The 21434-nt window shown below is 42.0% G+C and overlaps 2 protein-coding genes across 2 annotated transcripts in view; one reads left to right on the forward strand and one right to left on the reverse strand.

Moving 5' to 3' along the window:
- Positions 1-1244, reverse strand: part of insyn2a (inhibitory synaptic factor 2A) — a 29812-nt gene extending 28568 nt beyond the window's left edge. Inside the window, exon 1 of the mRNA XM_086194483.1 lies at positions 724-1244. The gene's annotated coding sequence lies outside the window, so the exon portion shown is untranslated. The remainder of the gene's footprint in view (positions 1-723) is intronic.
- dock1 (dedicator of cytokinesis 1) overlaps positions 1-21434 on the forward strand; it is a 175307-nt gene that overhangs the window by 106329 nt on the left and 47544 nt on the right. Inside the window, exons 28-29 of the mRNA XM_086194482.1 lie at positions 12202-12303; positions 13429-13523. Of these exons, the coding sequence (XP_086050608.1) occupies positions 12202-12303; positions 13429-13523 (197 nt within the window). The remainder of the gene's footprint in view (positions 1-12201; positions 12304-13428; positions 13524-21434) is intronic.

Here is a 21434-nt window from a genome sequence, read left to right on the forward strand (position 1 = left end):
GTCTATTAATCTAGATTAGTCTTAGTTAAGGTCCTTCATCTGATGCAGCCAACTGTCTGATGCTCAGCTCTCATTACCTGCTTCTGTGTTGCATACTGTCTGTCTCACAGCAGTGTTACCAGTGCGGGACAATGGCTTTTTTCCTCTCTCTCTCTCGCTCTGTCTCTCTCTTTTGGTTCAGATATCGGTGTGTTTATGTAATGCTCACTCAGCTGCAAAACTGGGAGGAAATGCACCATCATGCAAGCCCCTGTCAAGCTCTGTTTTGTATGCCGAGCGAGTCAGGTTAAATCTGGATCAAAATCCTCCTGAAAACCGAAAACTCACTCACATAAAGGTTTTTTTTTTCCCCCTTGTTTTTTTTTTTTTTTTCCTCCAGTTTCTTGGCGTCATGACTTAAAGTTTTCCAAACGGACTTGTGAATCAACTGCTGAACCTCTGATGATATCTCCCTTCACCACTTCACCCCAGCAGAGGCAACCTTCTTTCATCTGCTAACACGTATTTGATATTTGATCATCAGACTAAAAGAGAGGGGAAAAAAATCTTCAGTCAAAAAAAAAAAAATTCCCCCAGGCTTTATGCCAGGCTCAGTCCCACAGTGCCAGCAGATTCTCTGATATTTTTTTTTCCCCCCCTCCAGAGGTTATTGGAACAGACTTGTAGATGCAAACTGAGAGGTTGATATAGAGGAGAGGACAAGAGCAGAGAGGAGTGACTCACCTCAGACTATGAATTACTGATGTAAAGGATGCGATAGCCTAGATCCCTGGTTGTGCCCATGCATGCCCGTTTCCGTAGTGGATTAAAGGCGAGCTGGGAGATGAGGCTATGCCATGGCAGAAGTTACAAGGACAGGCAGCCAGCAGCACGCAGCCTAAGCGGCAGCAGCAGCAGTAGTTGGAGTAGTTGTTGCACATCGGCGTCCTCTGATCCAGTGGCGTGAGGTGCCTCTAAGCTCCGGTCAAAGTCAACACTCCCTCCCTTTTTTTCCCTCCCCTACACCCGATCTCCTCCGTTTCCCCTTCTTCGTTCGTTCGTCCGCACGGCGTCGGCAGGATCCCTCACTCACTCACACATGCATACTCACACACGTGCAGACACACACTCACACGCACACACACTCACACACACTCACACACACACTGTGGTTGAACTCCGGACGCCTCAGCAACAGAGTCCACGCAGGCAGAATATCCCCATTGTGCCGCTGCAGTTCTTCCCCGCTGGCTTTCTCCTCTTTTTCTGCTTGTGTACGGGTGAGAGAGAGGGAGAGAGAGAGGGAGAGAGAGAGAGTGAGTGAGTGGGAGAGGGTGGGCGAGATTAAGAGCAAGAGGGGGAGGGAGCACTGTAGAGAGAATGAAGGGAGGGGTGAAGGATGCAGGGGAAGAAAGTACAGCTCTAGTTTTGGCTACATCTGGCAGGTCCATGCATCATCCCTTTATCGCTCCATCAGTTAAAGCAGTTTCGTCAGTGAATTCACTTCCATGGAGACCATATGCGCAGGAAAACTTTCTTCCATTGTCAGAAAAATTTAATCCAGAGTGCTCTTTTTTTTTCTTCTTTTTGTGTCGAGAATGCATGTTTCCCGAAAGAAACCAGTGGATGTGTTTGAGACTGGTCAGTTTATCATCATACTTTTACTGTCACTTGCTTGTCCCCTTTTCAAGAGCACGATTGCTTAATCTTTGGTTATTTTTATCCGTCATTAGCCAGTTAATTTGATTTTTTTTTTCCTTTGGTGGACTGTTGTTGTGTTAAACAAACAAGATAAGGAGGTAAAACAGTTGATTGTGTAAAAACAGAGCTGGTTGGATGTTTTGAGAGCCACAGCTCAACCCTCGCTGTCGCACAGGGAAACCCCTAGTTCAGCTCTCAGCCTCAGGTACCATGGTAATGAGCTGCAGCTCTCCAGACAGCAGCAGCTGCTCCTGCACAGGTGTGCGTGTGCGTGTGTGTGTGTGTGTGTGTGTGTGTGTGTGTGTGTGTGCGTGTGTGTGTGTGTGTGTGTGTGTGAACGTGTTTTTTTCTGTGAATTATTTGTTGGTTATTTTGTTGTGAATCAAAGGTCAAGCAAAAAAAAAAAAACAACCTAATTCCCATGTTATTTTATTAATACTTTTTTTTTAAGACAAAAAGGAGTAGAAGTTTTTTTTAATCATAAAGATGCAGAGGATTTGATTGGGAATAACTTAATTTTTAAAAAAATATTTTTTTTGAATACTAGAAAATGTCACAGTCCACCACGTGAGGAAAAAACAGACATGATCATGCTCCAGTGTCTGTGGCTGGAAGTCGTGTCTGCTGTGTGATGGTTTATAATTCAGCTGTAGCCAGCAGGGAAGCTGATCCAGCTGGGGGATCAAGTACCAAAAGATTTGTTGTGAGCGGACGGGGAGGGGGGGCATGGCAAAATTACGGCCTTCCATTCAATTCACAGTTATATCCATTAGACCTCCTTCCCTTGTTTATGGCTCTCTCAGTGCGTTTCAACCGAGCTCTTTATGACACATGTGAATAACAGAAAGTTGTTTTTGTCTTTTTATTATCCCCTTGCCACGTCTCACTTCTCTGCAGTCTGACATAAAATACCCCCCCACCCCCCCCCCCCCCCCCCCCTCCTCCTGACTGACTGCACCTTCAAGGTGCTGAACACTTAACACTCACAACCCAGTTTTATACGCCACGCTTGTTGTTTCGGAGTGATGGTGACACATGCGCTTTACAGCCTTGATATTGATCCGTGGAGCGATGACGAGCTCCTGCTGCTGCTTTGACAGCTTGAACCGTTGTTTGCAAAGATTTGACCTTGAGGCACGTATCTGCTTGTGTCCCAGATTCCAACCCAAGGTTAATGACATTTATCTAATAATGGAAAGAATCCCCACTGGGAGGTGACGTCCATTATATTTGGAGATGGACTAGGCTTTCTTACATTAGTTTCTGCACAGTGATGTGCTTGTGTAAGCAAACTGTTTCTTAGTTGGATGAACCGGTGGCAACGGACGAGTCACTGGAGTGACTCCTCTTTCCTATTGATTTCATTACCTGTGAGCCAGGCCCTCAGGGGACTCTCATTTTATGTCCTTGTCCCCTGCATGTGGGGAATACACAGCACTGTGGTCAAAGGAAGAGCCTGAGTGGGAGTGCTCTTGATTTTATGCTATTGGGCCTGTAGGGATTGTAAATTGATATATAGATTTTGTGCTTTGCAATTTACGGAGCTGCTTTTGTTTATGGTCAAACTGTCATTGTCTTTATTAGGTACATTTCTATTAACTTGCTTTTTCAATTACATCATTTCTGCCTCCTGTAAACCAAAGATTCCCCCAAAATAACAAAATCCATTAATATATTTTATCCGCTGCTGTTATCCGAAAATTAGGAATTGGTTGATTGAGATAAGCAGCGAGTCTCTCTCCTCCCTCTTAACGGAGACAGTCACACCATTTCATTTCCTCTTTCATTCAGGCCATATCAAAACTCTTATGAAAGCACATTAATTAGCAGAGGTTTATTGTTAGAATGAAAATCCTGATTGGATATTAGTTTCCTGCCCAAGGACCATCTATGGTAACTGCTTTTTTACATCAGTCATTTATCTATTTATTTATTTTGCTGTAACATTCAAGTATAGAAGTAATTTTTATTTACTTATCAGTTAACTGTTCAGTCCATCCGAATTCAATTAGAAAGCAGGCTCCATCTTCTGTTGACCACCTCAAAGCATCTTCTTTTGCAAAACTGAGGATAGTTTTACAGATGTTTTGCCATTCTCGTCACCCTTATGCGATGCCTTAAAATCTGCATATAAATGCTTGGCTTGTCTTGGTGCCACAGCTGTAGTTTGAGCCTAGTCAATACCGCCAATAACAAATACTGTATAAACACCGCTGGGTCACATAGATTTGAAGTGACAAAAAAATCCTGCCACATCCTCATAGAGAGATTCCCATAAAGTAATTTATTGATCATCTGTGCAGCTGTGCGTCGACCCTTCCCCTACTTATCAACTCAGGAACAGCTTTAGGGAATTTCATCCAAATTTGGGACCTAAATTCACTGGGATTCCAAGGATGAACTAAATTGATGAAGCAATCCTACAACCTGCACTTGGAGAGATTCCTATAGACTAATTTATCGGTGTCTTAATGCCTCCGAAAGCATTATTCAGGACTTATCTTTCTGTCTCATTCATCTTAACTCGGGAACATCGGGAGGGAATGTCTTCAAATTTGGCAAATGGGCAAACTGGGACTTGAGTATGAACTGGGAGTGTTTTGATGGTCAGTTACCTGACATGTACGCAGTCCCTGCAGGATTTATTCACATCATCGATTCAAATTTGACCACAATTGCGTTTCCCAAAGCATCTCCTCACTTTGCTCTCTACTGTCATGCGCACATCAGACAGCTAATTTGCTGTATTTGTTACCATTATCGAGTAGAAAAGGAGGATTTCTCCTTTTTTTCTGCCCCGAAGTCCAGATTTCTCTGGCTTTGTTCTTGTGTAGAGGAGCAGATCTCTGGAGAATTATTTTGACTCCTGCCTAAAGTGTTCTTACACTGCCGAATCCCACATTATATACATTTCCAACTTTCATTTTAGTGGCCTCTCTGTCACCACTCCACCTCATATCAAACCTGTCCTCTGAGATCCAGAGTGCAGTCATCCACACCGAGTACATTACAGTATTGAGTGTCATATCTGAATCACTAGATAAAGGAGAGAACTGTCAATTTATTATAGTTTGGATCTCACAGCAATTGTGTGTGTGTGTGTGTGTGTGTGTGTGTGTGTGTGTGTGTGTGTGTGTGTGTGTGTGTGTGTCAGCTGACAGGCTGATGTGATGTGTCTGCTGTGCAGTAGCACTGGCCCAGCCAGTCTCCGAGTGAGCATAGCTGAAAATGTGCCTAGCAGATACGTCAGTGAGAGTCTGTCCCCATCTGCTGCAGTCTTTTGGTCTTTTCATCAAACGTGTTTTTAAAGCTGGCCCTAAGTCTGTCCAAAAAAAAAAAAAAAAAAAAACATCCAGAGTATGACAGGGGTTAGAATAAAGTGCTGAAGTAAAGCTCACGAAGCATCACAAGAGTGTTGGATTCTTGTAAGAGCTTGCTTTGCTTCTCTTGCAAGTTATATGATGGGGTTATTATATAGATTCTGGGACACCGGTGTCTGAACCAGTAACACAGTAGGTTCCTATAGTAACGTTCAATGTTTGTGTGTGTATGTATTTGGCAGGAATATTCATTATGAAGAATAACTGTTCAGAGTCAGCACCTCATCACACCATTTTCAAATGAGTACAAATTCAATTCTACAGACGAATGAAACAACCATTAACTCGACCCCCTTGAGGTCATTTTGCATCCCCCTGGCTGTCAACAAGGTGAATATCAAATGGTCATTCAGCGCTAACCAGGAGGTTAAAGGGATGATTTGTCAGAGGGTAATTATAGCCCGAACAAGCTCGTGCAGCTCTTGTTTCGTAATGCCGCCTTGTTCCTCAAGAGGCAACAGCAAAGCCTCTTTCCTACTGGCCGAAAAACCTGCTAACATCTGGCTTTTGTCTGCAGTGGGAACTGGTTTAAAATGCACTCAGATGAGGTGAACGCAGTAATCTTCCATTCTTGGACCCGTATAGAACGACGGGTCAGGGCTTTACTAGGTTCAAGGTATCAGTAATATACATGGAGGCGATGAAGGCTTGTCGCCTTCTTTGGTATCTTCAGTTCCTCTTTGTCATCTGAGCCACATATTCAGCATTGTTCAGTGGGTGTTAGGATTGAGACACCCGTACACACTGAACCACGGTGCGCTAGCTTGCTCAGATCGACTACAGATTTAACCTACAAAGTCAACAGGAACATAACTGCGATGTACATGCAGTTTATCTCAAACAGATTTGTCCCTGACAACTCAGCTCTCAGAAAACAGCATGTTATGGCGTCAAGACATGACAGCATGTTATTGACCTCCACAAAAATCCCCCCTCCTGTTTCAGTCCATCCGTGCAATCTGCCACACCGACTGGGCACTGGTCATTAACAACTATGTCCACTCCAGTAAATGATACATGCTTGGTATCAGACACACCTAACTGTCTTAGAAAAAGAAGTGACCATAGCGGAATGTAGTTGCTTATCCACGTCAAGGTGTCTGTTCAAAGGAGTATGACGCTCTGATGTATTAGTGTGAAAGTGCTTCCTCAAGCCAAGTGGGATGCTGTCTGATTGAATGGCAGAACAGGTCACTTTCATGGCTGGCTGCCCGGGTTCTTCCTGGTTATTCTTAAACCTCGTCACCTGGTCAAATGCTGCTGAAGAAGGGGGGAAAAGTGTGAAGCTCGACTCCAACAGGTCTCCCATTCTTTTTCTGTTGGCTGACCCTCCAGCCTGTCACCTCGTTGGCCTGATGTCAGAGCCAAGCCGGCTTGCTGTTGAATCCTGCAGCGGTAGCCAAGTTCCTTGCTTGTGTCATCTCTGTGTCCCAATGACAGGGCAGTGTGGAAAAACTCTTGAGGAGTGTCTGCCTATTCAGTTTTATTTTTTTGGATGTGCTTTTTACTTTGGTAGCCTTCTGAGGAGTAACAGGAAGTTTAAAGATGAATTTACCGCTTTGGTAGAGCTTATTTAAGTAATAAGTAGTGTGAAGTATCTGTAGTATCAAGTATCTGTGGCTCACATTGAACGTGTATACAGAGTGAATCTAATCACTCGTTGGTTCTAAATGTTACAATATATCTTAGAATACAAGTGTTACATTCTGTTACTGTTGTTTTGCTACATGTTGACATAAAAACAAAACACTCCTCCCCCAAAAACTTTATATTCAATTGAAAAAAAAGTTTTAAAAGCCCTTAAAACCCTGTAAAGCCCTTGTGGCATCCTTGTGCCTGCTTGGGTTCTCTCTGGTACTCCAGCTTCCTCCCACAGTCCAAAGACATCAAGAGAGGACGAGGCTGATTGATACTCTAAATTGACCGTAGGTGTGACTTTGAGTGTGAATGGTTGTCTGTCTCTATGTGTTGACCCTGCGATGGACTGGCGACCCGTCCAGGGTGAACCCTGCCTCTCGCCCAAAGGCAGCTGGGATCCATCCCGCCGAAACCCTTAACATGATAAGCTGTAGAAAATGGATGGGTGGATGGAAGTTTAATGCCCTTTTCATAACATTAACATAACATATAACAATTGATGATCAACCATATCCATTCCAGGTCAAAAATTTTAATTTGGGACTTAGCCCTGCCCACATTTACATCAAACCACATCCGCTCTTGAATTAAACCCCCGCTTCTCCAAGTCCAGTTACATATAATTTAGTTGGTTGATCAGCTACAGAAAACGGTGAGCTGGCTCATCTCTCACAAGTGTCTATGATTTGCTTCATGTGATACAACACAGCGTTGTGAAATCTCCAGGGGAAACCAGTAGATTTTGAAGCAGCCCTCGTTTTCATTAGAGCAATACCTGCGTTTGATATTGGTCAGTTTTCATGTGGATAAAGAGATGCCGCAGTCAATCCCTCTGCAGTTTCTACACGTTGGTAAATTCTGCAGGTTGTCTCTTGCAATAAGTTTCCGTTATGAGCACGTTAAAGCTCCTTTCTTGAGGCCATGTGAGTTCATGCCAGCACATGTTAGAAACAGGAATCACGGGAGGCATATTTGATCAATGGTGCAAGGGAATAAAATGTTGTGAGATCTCAAAACCCTGTTGGAGGTGTTTAAAAAAATGCTTTCCAGAGAGAGTTGCCGTTTATTTGAATGAGCAGAAGGCTGTTAAGTTGTCTGATGTTGCTGGTCTTGCAGATGAATGTGTACTCACCCATACGACTGGTGAAAAGGCTATTGGGGAGGTGCAGGTTATAGACTGCAGTTCCATAGCAGCTTCATGTGCCTCTGTGGTGCCGTCTTAAACTAGTAGTGCAGAGGGGGGAGTCTCCAAGGGAGGACTGTGGGAGTAAGGAGCTTTGGCCTGTGTATCTAATAGGTCTCAACTCAAATCTATGCTGCTCTTCTTATGGAGGGTTTTGTGTTCTTAACAGGGGAGGGTGGCGAAGTTCCGGCGGCTATTTTTAAGGGATACAGCAGCTTCGCAATCCTTCATTTTGAGTGATGTGTTGCCTCTCAAAGCCTGAGGAGCAAATCCTGCATGACTTAGCAGCACAGGTCACTTGTGCTCCGAGGACTATCTTCATCCCTCGCAGATTAAATGGCATTGTGCCCATGTGAGGTTTGCTGTGTGTAATTTCTGTCGTAATGAGCCAGCAAATTCATATCAGCATCAGGCCTGGAGCTAGAAAAGAGAGAGAGAGTCAACCCCCGCCCCTCGTGTGCCATGTCTTCATCTTTCTCTCTGCTCCTATTTTTTTTTCCCCCAGTTTTCTTTCCTCAAGAGACAGGCTGAGGTTCTTGCTATGTCTCTCCAGAGACCTGAGTACCATTTCCCAGCTGGAGTAATTAAAGGCTTAAAACAATGGTCTGTTTATGGGGCGGCCCTTCACTGCTTGAGCAAACGTCAATTTTTGTGCTTCTCTGCCATCAAGCGCTAAAGTGAGATGAATTATCAGAGAGATGTGAGCTGGAGAGCAACGTGTGATGGATCTGGTCCTGCCTTCTAATAACCGCTTTTTCATTTCCACCAAGATTCTGCCTCATTTACCCTCAAGCATAAGATAAATATTTGAGGCAGGGTTCCACAAAGTTACAGCCTCTGGATACTGTGACACTTGTCAATATTATGTTTTTGATTTATTGTTGCTCAGTTTGAGAAATTGTTTCAGTAGATAAATGCTTGAGATGAATAAGTGCTCCATTGGTGGTCAGTGAATGATTGACTTCAGATGGAAGCAGCTTGTCTCCTGTTTCAGGTGCCTCTTCAACACCAGTGGAATTTTCGTCGTCAACGAAACAATTCCACGTTTCAATATGCTCAAGATATTGAGGTGTAATTATAATTGAAGGCATCGACGTATCCAAGAAACTTGTGGATCAGAATTAGAGGTAAAATAATAATATTTCACGACACAGTCTTAAGAGTCTTTGGTAGAGTTTGTGCAGCTGGTTTAATAAAGAAATCAGCAAATGTATCTGTGCCACTATGGGCCACCTGTGGGGGTTGGTTAATGATTTGTGTGGTTTAGGGAGTGTACAAAACACTGGTCTAATAAGATGTTGACAAAAGAGAAAATCAAACTCTGATTTAGAGATCCAGCCACATACTTCAGCGACCAAAAAATGTGTGAATTTCCCTCTGAAATGACAAAGTAGGATCTGAAGGAAGTCTTATTTCTCATTTGGTATTTGTAGAGGAATTTTGTGTGATGAGGGGACTCGTCAGACACAAGAAACAGGCTGGAGACCCGGAGACGGCTCGCCCTGTACACTTTAATGGACGTCCATAACAGATGTACAAGGTTGGCTGTGAGATGAGGTTGAGTCAGTTCCCCCAGAACATCATGAGTTCCACCCATGACCAAACAGTCATACTGGTAATGTTGGATACTACCAGTAACACCTAGTTGGAGCATCCGGCACAATGTGACCTTCACACAGTCTAAACACAGCTATGCATCAGGACAACGCTGGTGTCATAAGCGCCAGCTTTACTACCTGTAAGTATTCTAACAACAAACTTACGATTATAGAGGAACTTATTGAAGACGCCACAGGTTCACTCCCTGCCTCAGGTCAGGGCCTGGGGTCAGATCAGCTCTGGACCTCACAGATGAATTGCGAGGAAAAGACCAAGACAGTTAAAACACAGGATACCAGATGAAATTCCTTATCAGTATTCAAGACAGAGTCATTTTTGAACTCATATATATGTGCATCTTATATGTCGATCCTGATGTTGCACCCACTCCATAGTTTTAATGCTAACACTTAAACTTAAAGGGAGATTGAACTAATTCTTGGTATTGGATCGGTACTGGCTGATACTCTAAGCCGAGGGATCGGTATTAGTATTTGGACGGAGATGGTTGGATTTATGTATCCAAGGGGCCCATTGGGTACTAAAGATTTGTTGTTCTTTTGACAACATAGACAATAATATGTGTTCGTCAGAAAGTTTCTTATTTAGAAATATAAACTGTAGTAACTGTGCCATAATCATGTTTAGCAGTGACTTACTCTGTCTGCTGCAGCTTCTCTTCCTCAAGACTGCCTGCTTAGAATAAGAATTCACAACTAAATCAAACTATTCAAAGTATCCTCGTACACAGGCAGCAGTAAAAACTTTTTTCCCCATTTATGTTGGAGTTATTGTTATGCAGGCAGCTTAATATATATGTGTGTGTGTGTGTGTGTGTGTGTGTGTGTGTGTGTGTGTGTGTGTGTCTTCATCTGCCACCTCTCCTCATTGTGTCACCTCCCCTATCACCCTCACTGAAGTCAGAATAGACAGACCCTCTTGTGGCAAATCAGGGAGAGACCTACCCCCCCCCCCCCCCATCCTGCCTTTGCTGGCTTTATTTGATTTCCTTCCATCCTTTATCTCTCCATAAAAATTGATAAATAAATAGTGTTGTCATGGTTACGAGACCAGCTTCATCCCCCTCGGTAAAAGTAGACTAATGAGGCATGAGAGCACTTGCCGGACTGTGTGAGTTCCCCTGGTTCACTCTGATAGACCCGTTGAGTCAGCCGGATGACAGCAAAGGCCATCACACCCCCTGCACTTTTCAACGGCCAAGTTAGAATCAGAGACCTCCGAGTTGTACACCTGAAGTTCTCTTTTTGCCGTCATGCCCCACATCTTTATTTCACACATTATATCTGAACAGCTGGTGCGGCATGTGGTCCTGTTCTGCATTTAGATCTTAATCGTCGCACGGTGACAGGTCCGAATATGTTTTCTAGGAGAGGTTCTGGGTCTGTCGTCTACGCTGTCAAACCACGTCACGCTGGGAACACGACCGTTAGATTCCCCTCACCCCTATTTAATTTGCCATCAGGATTTGCCAGCTGATCCCAGTGTCTCAAGCAGCAATTACATTTGTTTGGAAGCTTAAGAATCAGTCATGGAAAACACATTACAAGAATAAAAATCAAAAGTAACATTGGCAGATGTATGTGTGTGCTTTTTAGCAGTCTTGATTGAACATTTGGAGCGAGCTTAAGGGGCTTATGCTACTGGATTCCACACTGGAGTCTTATGGCAAGTCTCACACTGAGGCTTACAGCATGTTGCATTTGCTTTGAAAGATCTTTATCTAGGGAATTCATTCACAGCTGAAGATATACAATAGAAAGAATGAATGAACATAAAATAACCTGTAGCTGATTTAGCTTCTTCACTGTGTGTGTGTGTGTGTGTGTGTGTGCGTGCGGGGGGGGGGGGGGGGGTTGTAGTTGCTGCAATAAGGCCAGTGACTTCTAAAGACTTGCTGTCAGTTGTGATGCTCGTGCACCTCTTTTTAATACAGGGACTGCCCAATGTGAGGGGAATTGCAGCAGCTAATGTCTGCCCTTCATGCCGGTTACGCTCTTGGATCTGCTGAATTAGACTGAAAATGAAGAAGGATGAGCTCCACATCATCAAACAAGTCTTGGATGACTGTTGTCGTTGCAGTTTACAACTGATTTCCAGCAAATCCAGCACCAGTGGCATACTTTTAACACACTGCTAACGGTCCAATAGGTCCATATCCATCCTGGAAAATGCAGAAATACAATGGCAGGATGCACACTCCTACTTATTACCATGATTCCCAACTGTAAATGCCTTGCAACTGTCAACCCTGAATGGTACAGCCCTCATGCAGTCCCAGTTTTCCCCTGTATGTCTCTGTTGTTGTCCAGACACATCCCTGGCATGACAAACTCTCCTCGATTTGGCCACCTCACATTTGGCTTCCATTATCTGCTCTCTGCAGCACATGTACAGCATGCTAACCTGAGGCATAATAGCACACTGCCAAGCAAAGACAGCACTTTAGGGTCCTCCTCACAGGCATTATAATCAGTGGAGACAAAGAGCTAGAGAGTAGAGGCCAGTAGGTTAATGAGATCAGCCACTGAGTGATGGTGCCTTCCCTTTTCAAACCTGGGAGGCCAGGCCCGCTTCAGTACTCGCATCCAATCAACTCGGCTAGTCAGTATCCATCAAAATCACAGGCACAGAGTCATTCTATCCTCAGCCCTCAATCGAAACTTGATTGTGTATTGAATGGACTTCTTTTTTCTTCTCCAGGGGAGCTTCGTGGCCAGCATGACTGCCACGCTGAGGCAGATGGACGACTATCATTATGCTCATCTGATCAGCACCTTTGGCAAGATAAGGAGTGATGTGGTGGTGAGTACATCTTCTCAGTCTGGCCGTGTCCACTGGCAGAGACTCTTCAGGCTACATCGTCATGTCATAGTTAAAATGTAAATCCTGTCGTTCAGTATCATCTATCTGTATCTGCTCCTGAAATCGAAAGGCAAATTGGATCCAATGGGAAAATATTTAACGTGCAGAGTAAATTAATTACTCATTGTCGTTGCCCCCAGTCAGCCTTCTGTATAGCGTGCAGCTAAATGAAAGAAGTCAGAAATTTGAAATTGAAACATTTTCTATCCCCGACGTGACTATGGAGAAAGAGGAATTGGAAGTGATGCTGTAGAGACGGCAGATCTGAAAATCCATTCATGTCATGATCAATGAGCAGTCAAGCTTTTGAGCATGTTTGAAACACAATTAGAACTTTTAAAAACACAGCAAGCATTCACCGTTAAAAACTGCACCTGACAAGAACATACACTTCATGTACATGGACTCAGTATTCCACCATTATCCTAGGAGGAAAGAAATACCTTTTTAAGAAGATTTTCAGGTCAGTCAGTCTGAACTGATTTTGACAAAAAGAAAAGACCAGAGTTGATTTGGTTGGTTCTACGGTCACTTCCCTCATGCTCGTGGTTAATGTCATCACCATGGCTGTCAGTCTGAATCCATAGTAGTTTGTTCAGATGTGGTTGCTGATAAGAGCGCTGCACTGCCTGAGTTTCCAGCAATCGTTCGGTGTCTCACTTTCTCTCCTGAGCTTTCTCCGTTAAGTCCTCTTTGCTCTTTATGCCTCTGCTGTGATTGATCTTCTGAGAAATCCCAGCTGGCTTCTAGTACCTGAAAGCAGCACTACAAGCTAGCGGGAGATTACATAGCGCAGGAACAGACATTGGGAGATTGGAGGAGGACTGAGAGAGGCACCAAAATTATGTTGAAATGGTTAAAGATGAATCTCCATGATCTAATTATTGTTTTACTGTTAGAAATAGGGTCAAGATTAAGAGTGTGTTACATTCCTGGTCTCAAGTGCTGCCTGCAAACGGACCCACATAAGTTACCCTGACATTTAACACTGAAGCTACAAGCTACAAACTCCTCAGAAATGCTCTCATTACTTGGAATAACTTGACAACTTTCTCTCTCTCACAGGATTTCCTCATGGAAACATTTATCATGTTTAAAGATCTCATCGGGAAAAACGTCTACCCCTCGGACTGGGTCATCATGAACATGATGCAAAATAAGTAAGTATGACACTGCTGGACATGCATGCAGGCTTAAACGGCCTACGCTGTTGTTGCTAAGGAACAGCAGTCAGAAGTGGGTTAGGATATTTTCACATGTTTTTCTCTCCATGCAAATATCGGCACAAGGCCTCAGCAGTGCAGCAATCAGATGAGCAGTCAGCGCAGCCGTAAACAATCACATGAATTATAGATGCTTGGGTGTAGCTGCCTGCTAATCTCTGAACTTAGTCTCACCATCTCTTTACTTTGTTGCTTGTTGTGCTGCCGCGGCCTTCTGTTTTATTAATGTGAACCTTGCCTGATTCCATTTTTGTTGGAAATATAAAGACATGAAATGTGCTCTGCAGTTTAGGAGCGTATTCAAGAGCTGTGCTTTTGTGCACTTGTCAGATAAAGTTAGTCAAGTTGTTAAAGACTTTTTTTATGATTTTTATTTCATTTCTTTTTCATCTATCCATTTGTATTTTTCAGACAAGACACGTCCCAGAATTTGTTGTTTTTCTCTATTATGCAAGAGCATTGCAACAGTTGTTACATGAAAACCTATGCTCAATCTTGTGACGACTTTAACAGAATACTAAAACTGTAGGCACAAATCAGTGTACTTGGAGCAGTTTGCAGTTATTTCTGCAATATTGCAGTTAAAAAAAATAAATAACAAAAAAAACGCGCAAAGTTGTTCCAGCATGTTCAATGTATCAGGACCCTTTGATCCCTTCAGAAGAGCAGTATGGAAGCATTTTATAATTTTATAGGTTGGTTTTTTTTAATTGATCCCCAAACACATCAATTGTTTGGAAAATGACTGCAGCAACTTTATCCAGTGAAACCCCAGCAATGTTTAGTGGATTGAAAAATTTCACCCGGATTTTCATTTTTTGGCAAACTGTCCCTTTAAAGGCAGTGCAACCGTGGCCTTGTACAGCAGATGCAAAGCTCATGAAGGACTCCCTTACAGTAAATGGCTGTGCGGTTTCCCTACATGTTCACCCAACATCATCAGCTAGGATGTTGTACTGCAGATTCTTTTGCCTTTAAGTTTTATCTTTTTCCACATGCATCTGTTAGTTAAATGACTACAAACCAGATTCCTTTTGGAATTGACACAAATCATCCCTAAAAATCATCAGCCACCTCAGAATGCAGAAGATTTGAGCATTGATTGGTGATGATGATGCTCCCTGCTGCCCTTTAGGCATGCAAATCCCATCTACTCTTCTGGAAACTGAGCTGCAGTGTCAGGGAATAAAACCGAGCAGGCCTGACCCTCCTTAGCCACAGACACAAAACATTTCCACAACACATGCACTCGCATGGACTAACAAGCTCATTCAAACAGTGTACCCACTGTGATCCTGTACTTCATGGAAAGGCTTTGGGGATGTGATGAGCATCTCTGAGCTCCCAGCAGTCCATTTTCAGTTAATGCTTTGTAGCATGCGAAATATTTTATATTAGAGGCCAACGTGTCATCTCCCATGCCTCAGCAGAATCTTCCCCATTTGAACCTTTTGTCTACTTATACTTGTTTGTGACAGCCAAGCGATTGTGCATTCTAAGCAGTGCATTCATCCACTTTCTGGCGTTAAATCATTGTTCAACTTGATGAAATATAAGCTTGTCAAAGTCTGACTCATCTCAGAGTCTTCATACTGTAGCCTGCGGTGAGTACTGCAACGTTGCAATGAATTATCAAAACTCTTTTAACAAAACTCTCCATTTGTCACAATTTACAGCAGCTAGTTGTTTTAGTTGGTTCCTGCATCTCACCGTTGAGCTCCAAGTCACGTATTATTTCATCCCAAAAGAGAGCAACAAATGTTTTGCATGAACAACTAAAAGTGTATTCAGTTGAACGAAAACCTTTTTCTAGTGCAAATGTAAAAAAAAAAACAACGCAGGAAAAACAACTCCATCTCATTTCATGAAAATCGACCTGGTTAAGTTGTTTTTTCTTCAAATGTCTACCAGCTAAGGCAAATGAGTTTTTGGCAGTAGCTCCCACGTTATTCATCCCATTTTGAAAAAGCACTACATGCGCGCTTTGGCTGTATTTAACTGAATGCCAAAATACAGACTTAGTTGGCTCCAAAAATGCTTAACTTGCCTTTTCAGTCACCTCCAAGACTACGTTCAATCTGCAGGGAACTTTGAATGGAGAATCTCTGGCCCTCATAAATAATTTTAAGCATCAGCATTGTTTTAAATTCTAAAGGACTAACATCCTCTAGGTCGTGATTAAATCTCAATGTGTTGCATATATTGGTAAATATTTGTGCTATTAACAGAAAACACATTTAGTAGAGTCTCAGGACCATTTGAGGCTCCATGCAATATTTTCTGCAAAACAGGAAGTGATGCACATAGCAAAAATACGTCCTGTTGATACACAGCTTGGTAGTGTCCTTCCATGCACTTCTGGGAGTCAAAGGAACTCAGTCGTTTCCGATGCCCCACTGAGCCACTGTGTAAAATCTTGTGTTGAAGAACTGGTTTTTGACATTAATGTCGAAGCAATTCAAAAACATTTAAGGACATTTTTTAAAAGTTTATTCATAAACCCCCAGGAAGCCCATCTGAATATCCCTCAGTCATTTCCCAGGGCGTCTTGTTTGTGCCACAATGAGCTCACAAACCAGCAGACTGTTCTTTCATGTCCAAACATTAGGATAGCCCCACTAATGAGAGGGCTATGGGCAGTAGCAGCAGTGGTTTCCTCCCACTCCGTCTCCTCCACCCATAGCCTCTCACTTCCCTGAGGTTGTAAACTGATATATGGTGCTCTAATTGCTCCGGGGAAAACATTATCAAGCTTGTTAGCTGTTGACTGCTACATGTCCAATGCCAACGGGCCATGACTTATAGTGACAGTGAATTGGAAGTAAGATGGACTCACTCTGGAAAAATGACAGGGAGGAAATTTGCTGGCCAAACATTTCAGAGGCAATGCATCCTACTTGCTGAGCATAACTTAAGAAAATCAACATTATTCCCTTTCCAAACAGGCCAAGGCTTCTGTGCATTAGCATCTGAGGATCGTGACCTTGTCCTCATCCACAAGAGTCTGGATTTTGTTTTACAAATGGGGGTCTTTGTTGAATGCGCCTTGTTCAAAGACAATGGTCTTTTATGTGCTGTATCAAACAATTTTATGTTCCTCTTCAAATGTGCAGACGCAAGTTTGGGATGTGGCTATGACACTTCACGAGAAATTATTCTTGCCATTTAGAGCTGAAATGCCTTGTTGGTAAACCACGATTTTTGTTGAAGAGCACTTGAATTGGAATCATTTTGTATTTCATTATGCCTCTGCAACATTTGAAAAGGAAAACATATTTTCTAGTTGTTTGTCCATCCAACCCCTTCTTTTTTTGGAATTATCCATCGAACACAAGCAGCCCCCACCGGGGAGAGATGAAGTTCTTTAAACTTATCGAGATATCTCGACGCCGTCCCGAGGGAATTCCTTCCAGTTTGGGTCAAAGAGTCCGCACCACTTTTACATTTTTGCATGCAGTCTTTGCATCGTTAGTTTCAAGAGACGCCTGCTGCTTCGTAAGGTCAACTTCATGTGCTCCCTTACAGACTTTCATAGTGAACCTTTCAAGAGCTCTGCACTCTTCAACCTTCTAGTCTGGAAAGTGCTGAGTCACTACATAGCAAGTGCACTCATCATCATTATCAAACATAGGTTTTGTCCCCCCCCTTCTTCTCAGGGTAAACGTGCACAGCTGTGACTGTTGCAGCAACCCAAAGACTTAATTAACAAAATGAGTTAACGGTATGTTACGTAATTAACTGTAATTAGTGATATTCAAGAAACTGACATAGTGTTTAGTCATTAATTACTTGAAGCAAAGCACTTATACCGTTGAGACTATGCTCACAACAAAACATAGTTAACAGATTAAGTGAAATATTGTTTTTTAATTAAGTTTAAACATTGTGAAGTTGTAATTATCACAGTGTGTTGGGAGAAACTGAACAGCCTATCTGTTGTCATCGCGTTTTCTCCTTCTCGCTTTAAAGCCTTGCTGGGTGATTAAAAAAAAAAAAATCTCCTCATGGTTTAGATTTGAGTTAATTTGACTTAACATCAAATGACCTCCAAATTACTTCATTTTCCCAAATGACACACAAACTATGGTGGCGAGCGGCTAATTATGTGTAAGAAGAGTGGATTCGAAGGGGTGAATGGGGGGAGGGAGTTCTAAGAGAGCCCTGCATGGCAGATGAGAAGATGAAAGCCCGGATGAGCTGCTGAAGAAGCAGCTCTGTAACGGGGTAGCCCATGCCATCAGTCCCTCACAGACTCATTAAGAGAGGGTTTCTGAGGCGGCGTGGCTGCTGCTTGTGAGTTCTCCGAACAACTAATCCGGGACCTGGAGGGCAGGTCTGGAAGGCAGGAAGGAAGGAAGGAGGACTGGTAGAGAGTGAAAAGACTGGCAGTGATGTTGCGATCCTGTCTGCCCGCCCACCACCTCCCGAGATTAAAACCCGCCAGCGTGCTTGCGGATATTTGATGAGCTCTGCTTAAAGAGAAACCTCCTCATTAATCCAGTTGTGGTTACTTTTTTGGACCTGTTAGTCTTGAGAAAACTGAGAGATTCTTAAAATCCTTTCAAGCACTCGGGTCATCATTATTGACATAAGTATTAAAGAAGTTCCGGTATTCACGGTGCTTTGTCAACTCCTGAGGGACATATCTGTCCCCTTTTTTTTACTGAAAAAAGGCACACAGATGAACCCCTATACAATAAAAAGGAAAATAAGAGCAAAAATAAGTTATAAAAATTTGCAGATCTGCAAGGAACTGCGTAGGTTTATCAATACAAACACCCCATTTCACAGTTTTAGGGTTTGTTTGTTTTTTTTAAATTGTTATTGTAATATTCAATACTATAATATACAATTACTATAGCCAAAAGAATTTTCATTGCTAATGAGATTATTGTGTTGTAATTTTATTTTTAAAGAAATTATTCTGATATTTCTAGGAATCGGATTCATTTTTTTTAAATGTTTGTTTAATGTTTTTTTTTTATCTTATCCTTTGAAATAAGAGTGTAGTATTAAGAAGAAGCAATGGCTTCAACTAGTTTGCCTTCGTTAATTTGCCACTTGTCGACATCTTGTACATTTAAGAGCCTGCATTTCTTGACTTTTACTTGAGTAAAGAGGTTGAATCAGTACTTCTACTTTTACCAGTCTTGTTTTTTTCCTAAACAAGCACCTGTAGTTTTATGAGTACCTCATTAATTATTAACACAATACGGAGGATCTGTTTTATCTCGTCACATCAGCACTGAAGTATCGTGCCAACCCCTTTGATCCTAGCTTTGTTGCAAACGTGTCAGTGTAGGTTAGAAGCTTTACAATGCTCTTTTATTAAATTTGAAAGTTAAGATGTAAATCCTGCGCGCGCGCGCACACACACACACACACACACACACATCACTTGGAGTGTATGTACACGTTTAACTGCTTTATGATAAGATTTGCTCTGGTAAGTGATGATGTGCTGCCTGTGGATCATAGCGCACGTGATTGGCGGTGACGTATCCCGTCACTCTGCCTTTACATTTACTTCCCCCTGAAGAACGATAACGGTCCGTGTGAATCCACTCACGGGGGTTCCGTCAAAGTCGTTATCAACGAGTGGCGAGGTTTTGCTCGCTGTGAGGGAAAACTTTGAAATGAAGAAATGAGTCTCAATTTCAAGCACGCGAAGAAATTCTCAGGGGAAAAAGACGCAACAACAGACAAAACCAAGTAAACAAAACACACTCTAGATGTCAAAAAAGGAGGAGGGAGTTATTTGATCCTCCGCCTCCTCTACTCACCTCCATGATCAACATAAGTAATGTCCATTTATTATGTGTACATATACACATTTACTTTGCTTAACATTAAAGATATATAAATTAATCAATATATCAGTCTGTTATTATGTACTCATACTGTTTTTTCCATTAATATGAATAAATGTCATTTTATGAAAAAGTACATACGTATATAAATGATTATGATAGATACCCTATGACAAATTTAAGTGCACCCACATAACAATACACATACCCGTCTAAATATGTCCTTACTTACAACAAAAATAGACAGAACAAAGTCTATAAATACATCTATCAAGTGAACCTACCAAACTTGAGAACATGGTGGGCGATCTTGGCTGTATGAAGATGTAAAATTACACCTTTATACTCACACTAAACACCTTAAATAAGTACCTCAATAAAAGGACTCCACTAATTTTACAGCCTTCTTCTTTTTTTTTTTTTTTTTATGGTATCGTAAAGGCAGTGTTTTATGTTGAGCTCCGACTCGGTCAGCATGAAGGCAAATTTAAGAAGTGCCTCAGTTTTAGTCAAGCGGTTCACACAGTGAACGGCCGATCAGAAAGGGCCACGTAATTACCAACCTCGTTGGGCAACATCCCCCCCCCCCCCCCCGCCCCCGATTCCTGTCAGATGATGGGTACAATGAGGCAGATGCTGTTGCTGCTGCAGAACACAAGTGACATGTTTGCACTACGTGTAATGAATTCCTTTCACTTTGATAATCCAATTACTTCTGTCTTTGCACACTGACTAAAAGGACACCCATGGTATGAATGTCAGTCTGCTAATACGCCAAGGCCCTTTATAATCATCACTAGTATGCTGACTGTTACAACTGCTACTGAGGGTTTTAGTCAAGTAAAAACAACACTCTCTCTCTCACACACACACACACACACACACACACCATCAAACACACTCCTGCACATCACACAGCCTGGTGCTGCCAAGTCAAAGGAAACTCGAGGTCTGTTTACTTGTAAATAAATGACATTGAAGCCCCTGGTGGCTCTTTAGCTCCTAACTGGATTTACAGTAAATGTCATTTTCATAGTAATAATAACTGTGTAACTTATTAAATTACATTGTACTGAATTTATTTTTTCTGAGTGAATACGTACATTTGAAGTTCCATAACCTAAAATTTAACCTTGAAATCAAAAAGTTTCGTGACCTCAACTCACAGTGTCCACGAAATACTCCTTGTTACACTTGTAAAGTTAACGGATTAATTGTTGTCAGCTAGTAAGCATAAGCCGTCTATGAACACATGATAATTATGAAAATCTGATGTTGGAATGCGTCTTTCAAAATATTTCTTCAAACAAAAGCAACAGGTTTTAACCTATTTTTACACATTAAATCCAATAGAGGACAAAACAAGACAACAATTCATAGATATACCGTATTTATTTAAACAAAAACACAATCTTCACACTTAAAAGTAGAAATTAGGTCTGTCACGCAATGAAAAAAAATGGAACTAATTGCATGTTTTGTAATTATTTGATAAAAACATCTAAATTAAGCATATTTATGTTATTTTGGGTGCGACAAGCATTTAAAATATTTAAAGTCAAATGGATTGTGGTGTCGTGTGTGAATAAATGAATAGATTTATCTTAAGAAATCTTTTCATTCTCCATGCAACACTTCAGTAAAGATCTCACAATCGGATTGGTTGATAGCCGTGATATAATAAAAGTATACGGTGCATTTTTTTTTAATGCATGATATTTTCTGTTATTAATTTAATAGTTAAGTTGTAGTTTTGCCAACCCTAATAAAGACAAATTGACCGCAAAACGTAATTAAATTCACCGCTTCTTTTCTCTCGTTTGCTTTTTACTTCTTATATGAAGGGAGAATGCAGCATGAGATCAAGTCATACATTTTATTTACGTAATAATTTACTTTATTGAACATTCTCACATCCTCTGTGGGATGGCCGGCTTGATTTCTGTTCTTACACCCCTGTCTATCTCTATGAGCCCGACAACGACGAGTCAGTTACACTGTGTTTAAGGCGCGTTACAGAAAAGTTGTCACTGAAGTG

Source organism: Aulostomus chinensis, chromosome 23, assembly GCF_037954235.1.
Source record: "Aulostomus chinensis isolate RoL2024-O1b breed Wild chromosome 23, RoL_Achi_v1.0, whole genome shotgun sequence".
NCBI lineage: Eukaryota > Metazoa > Chordata > Actinopteri > Syngnathiformes > Aulostomidae > Aulostomus > Aulostomus chinensis.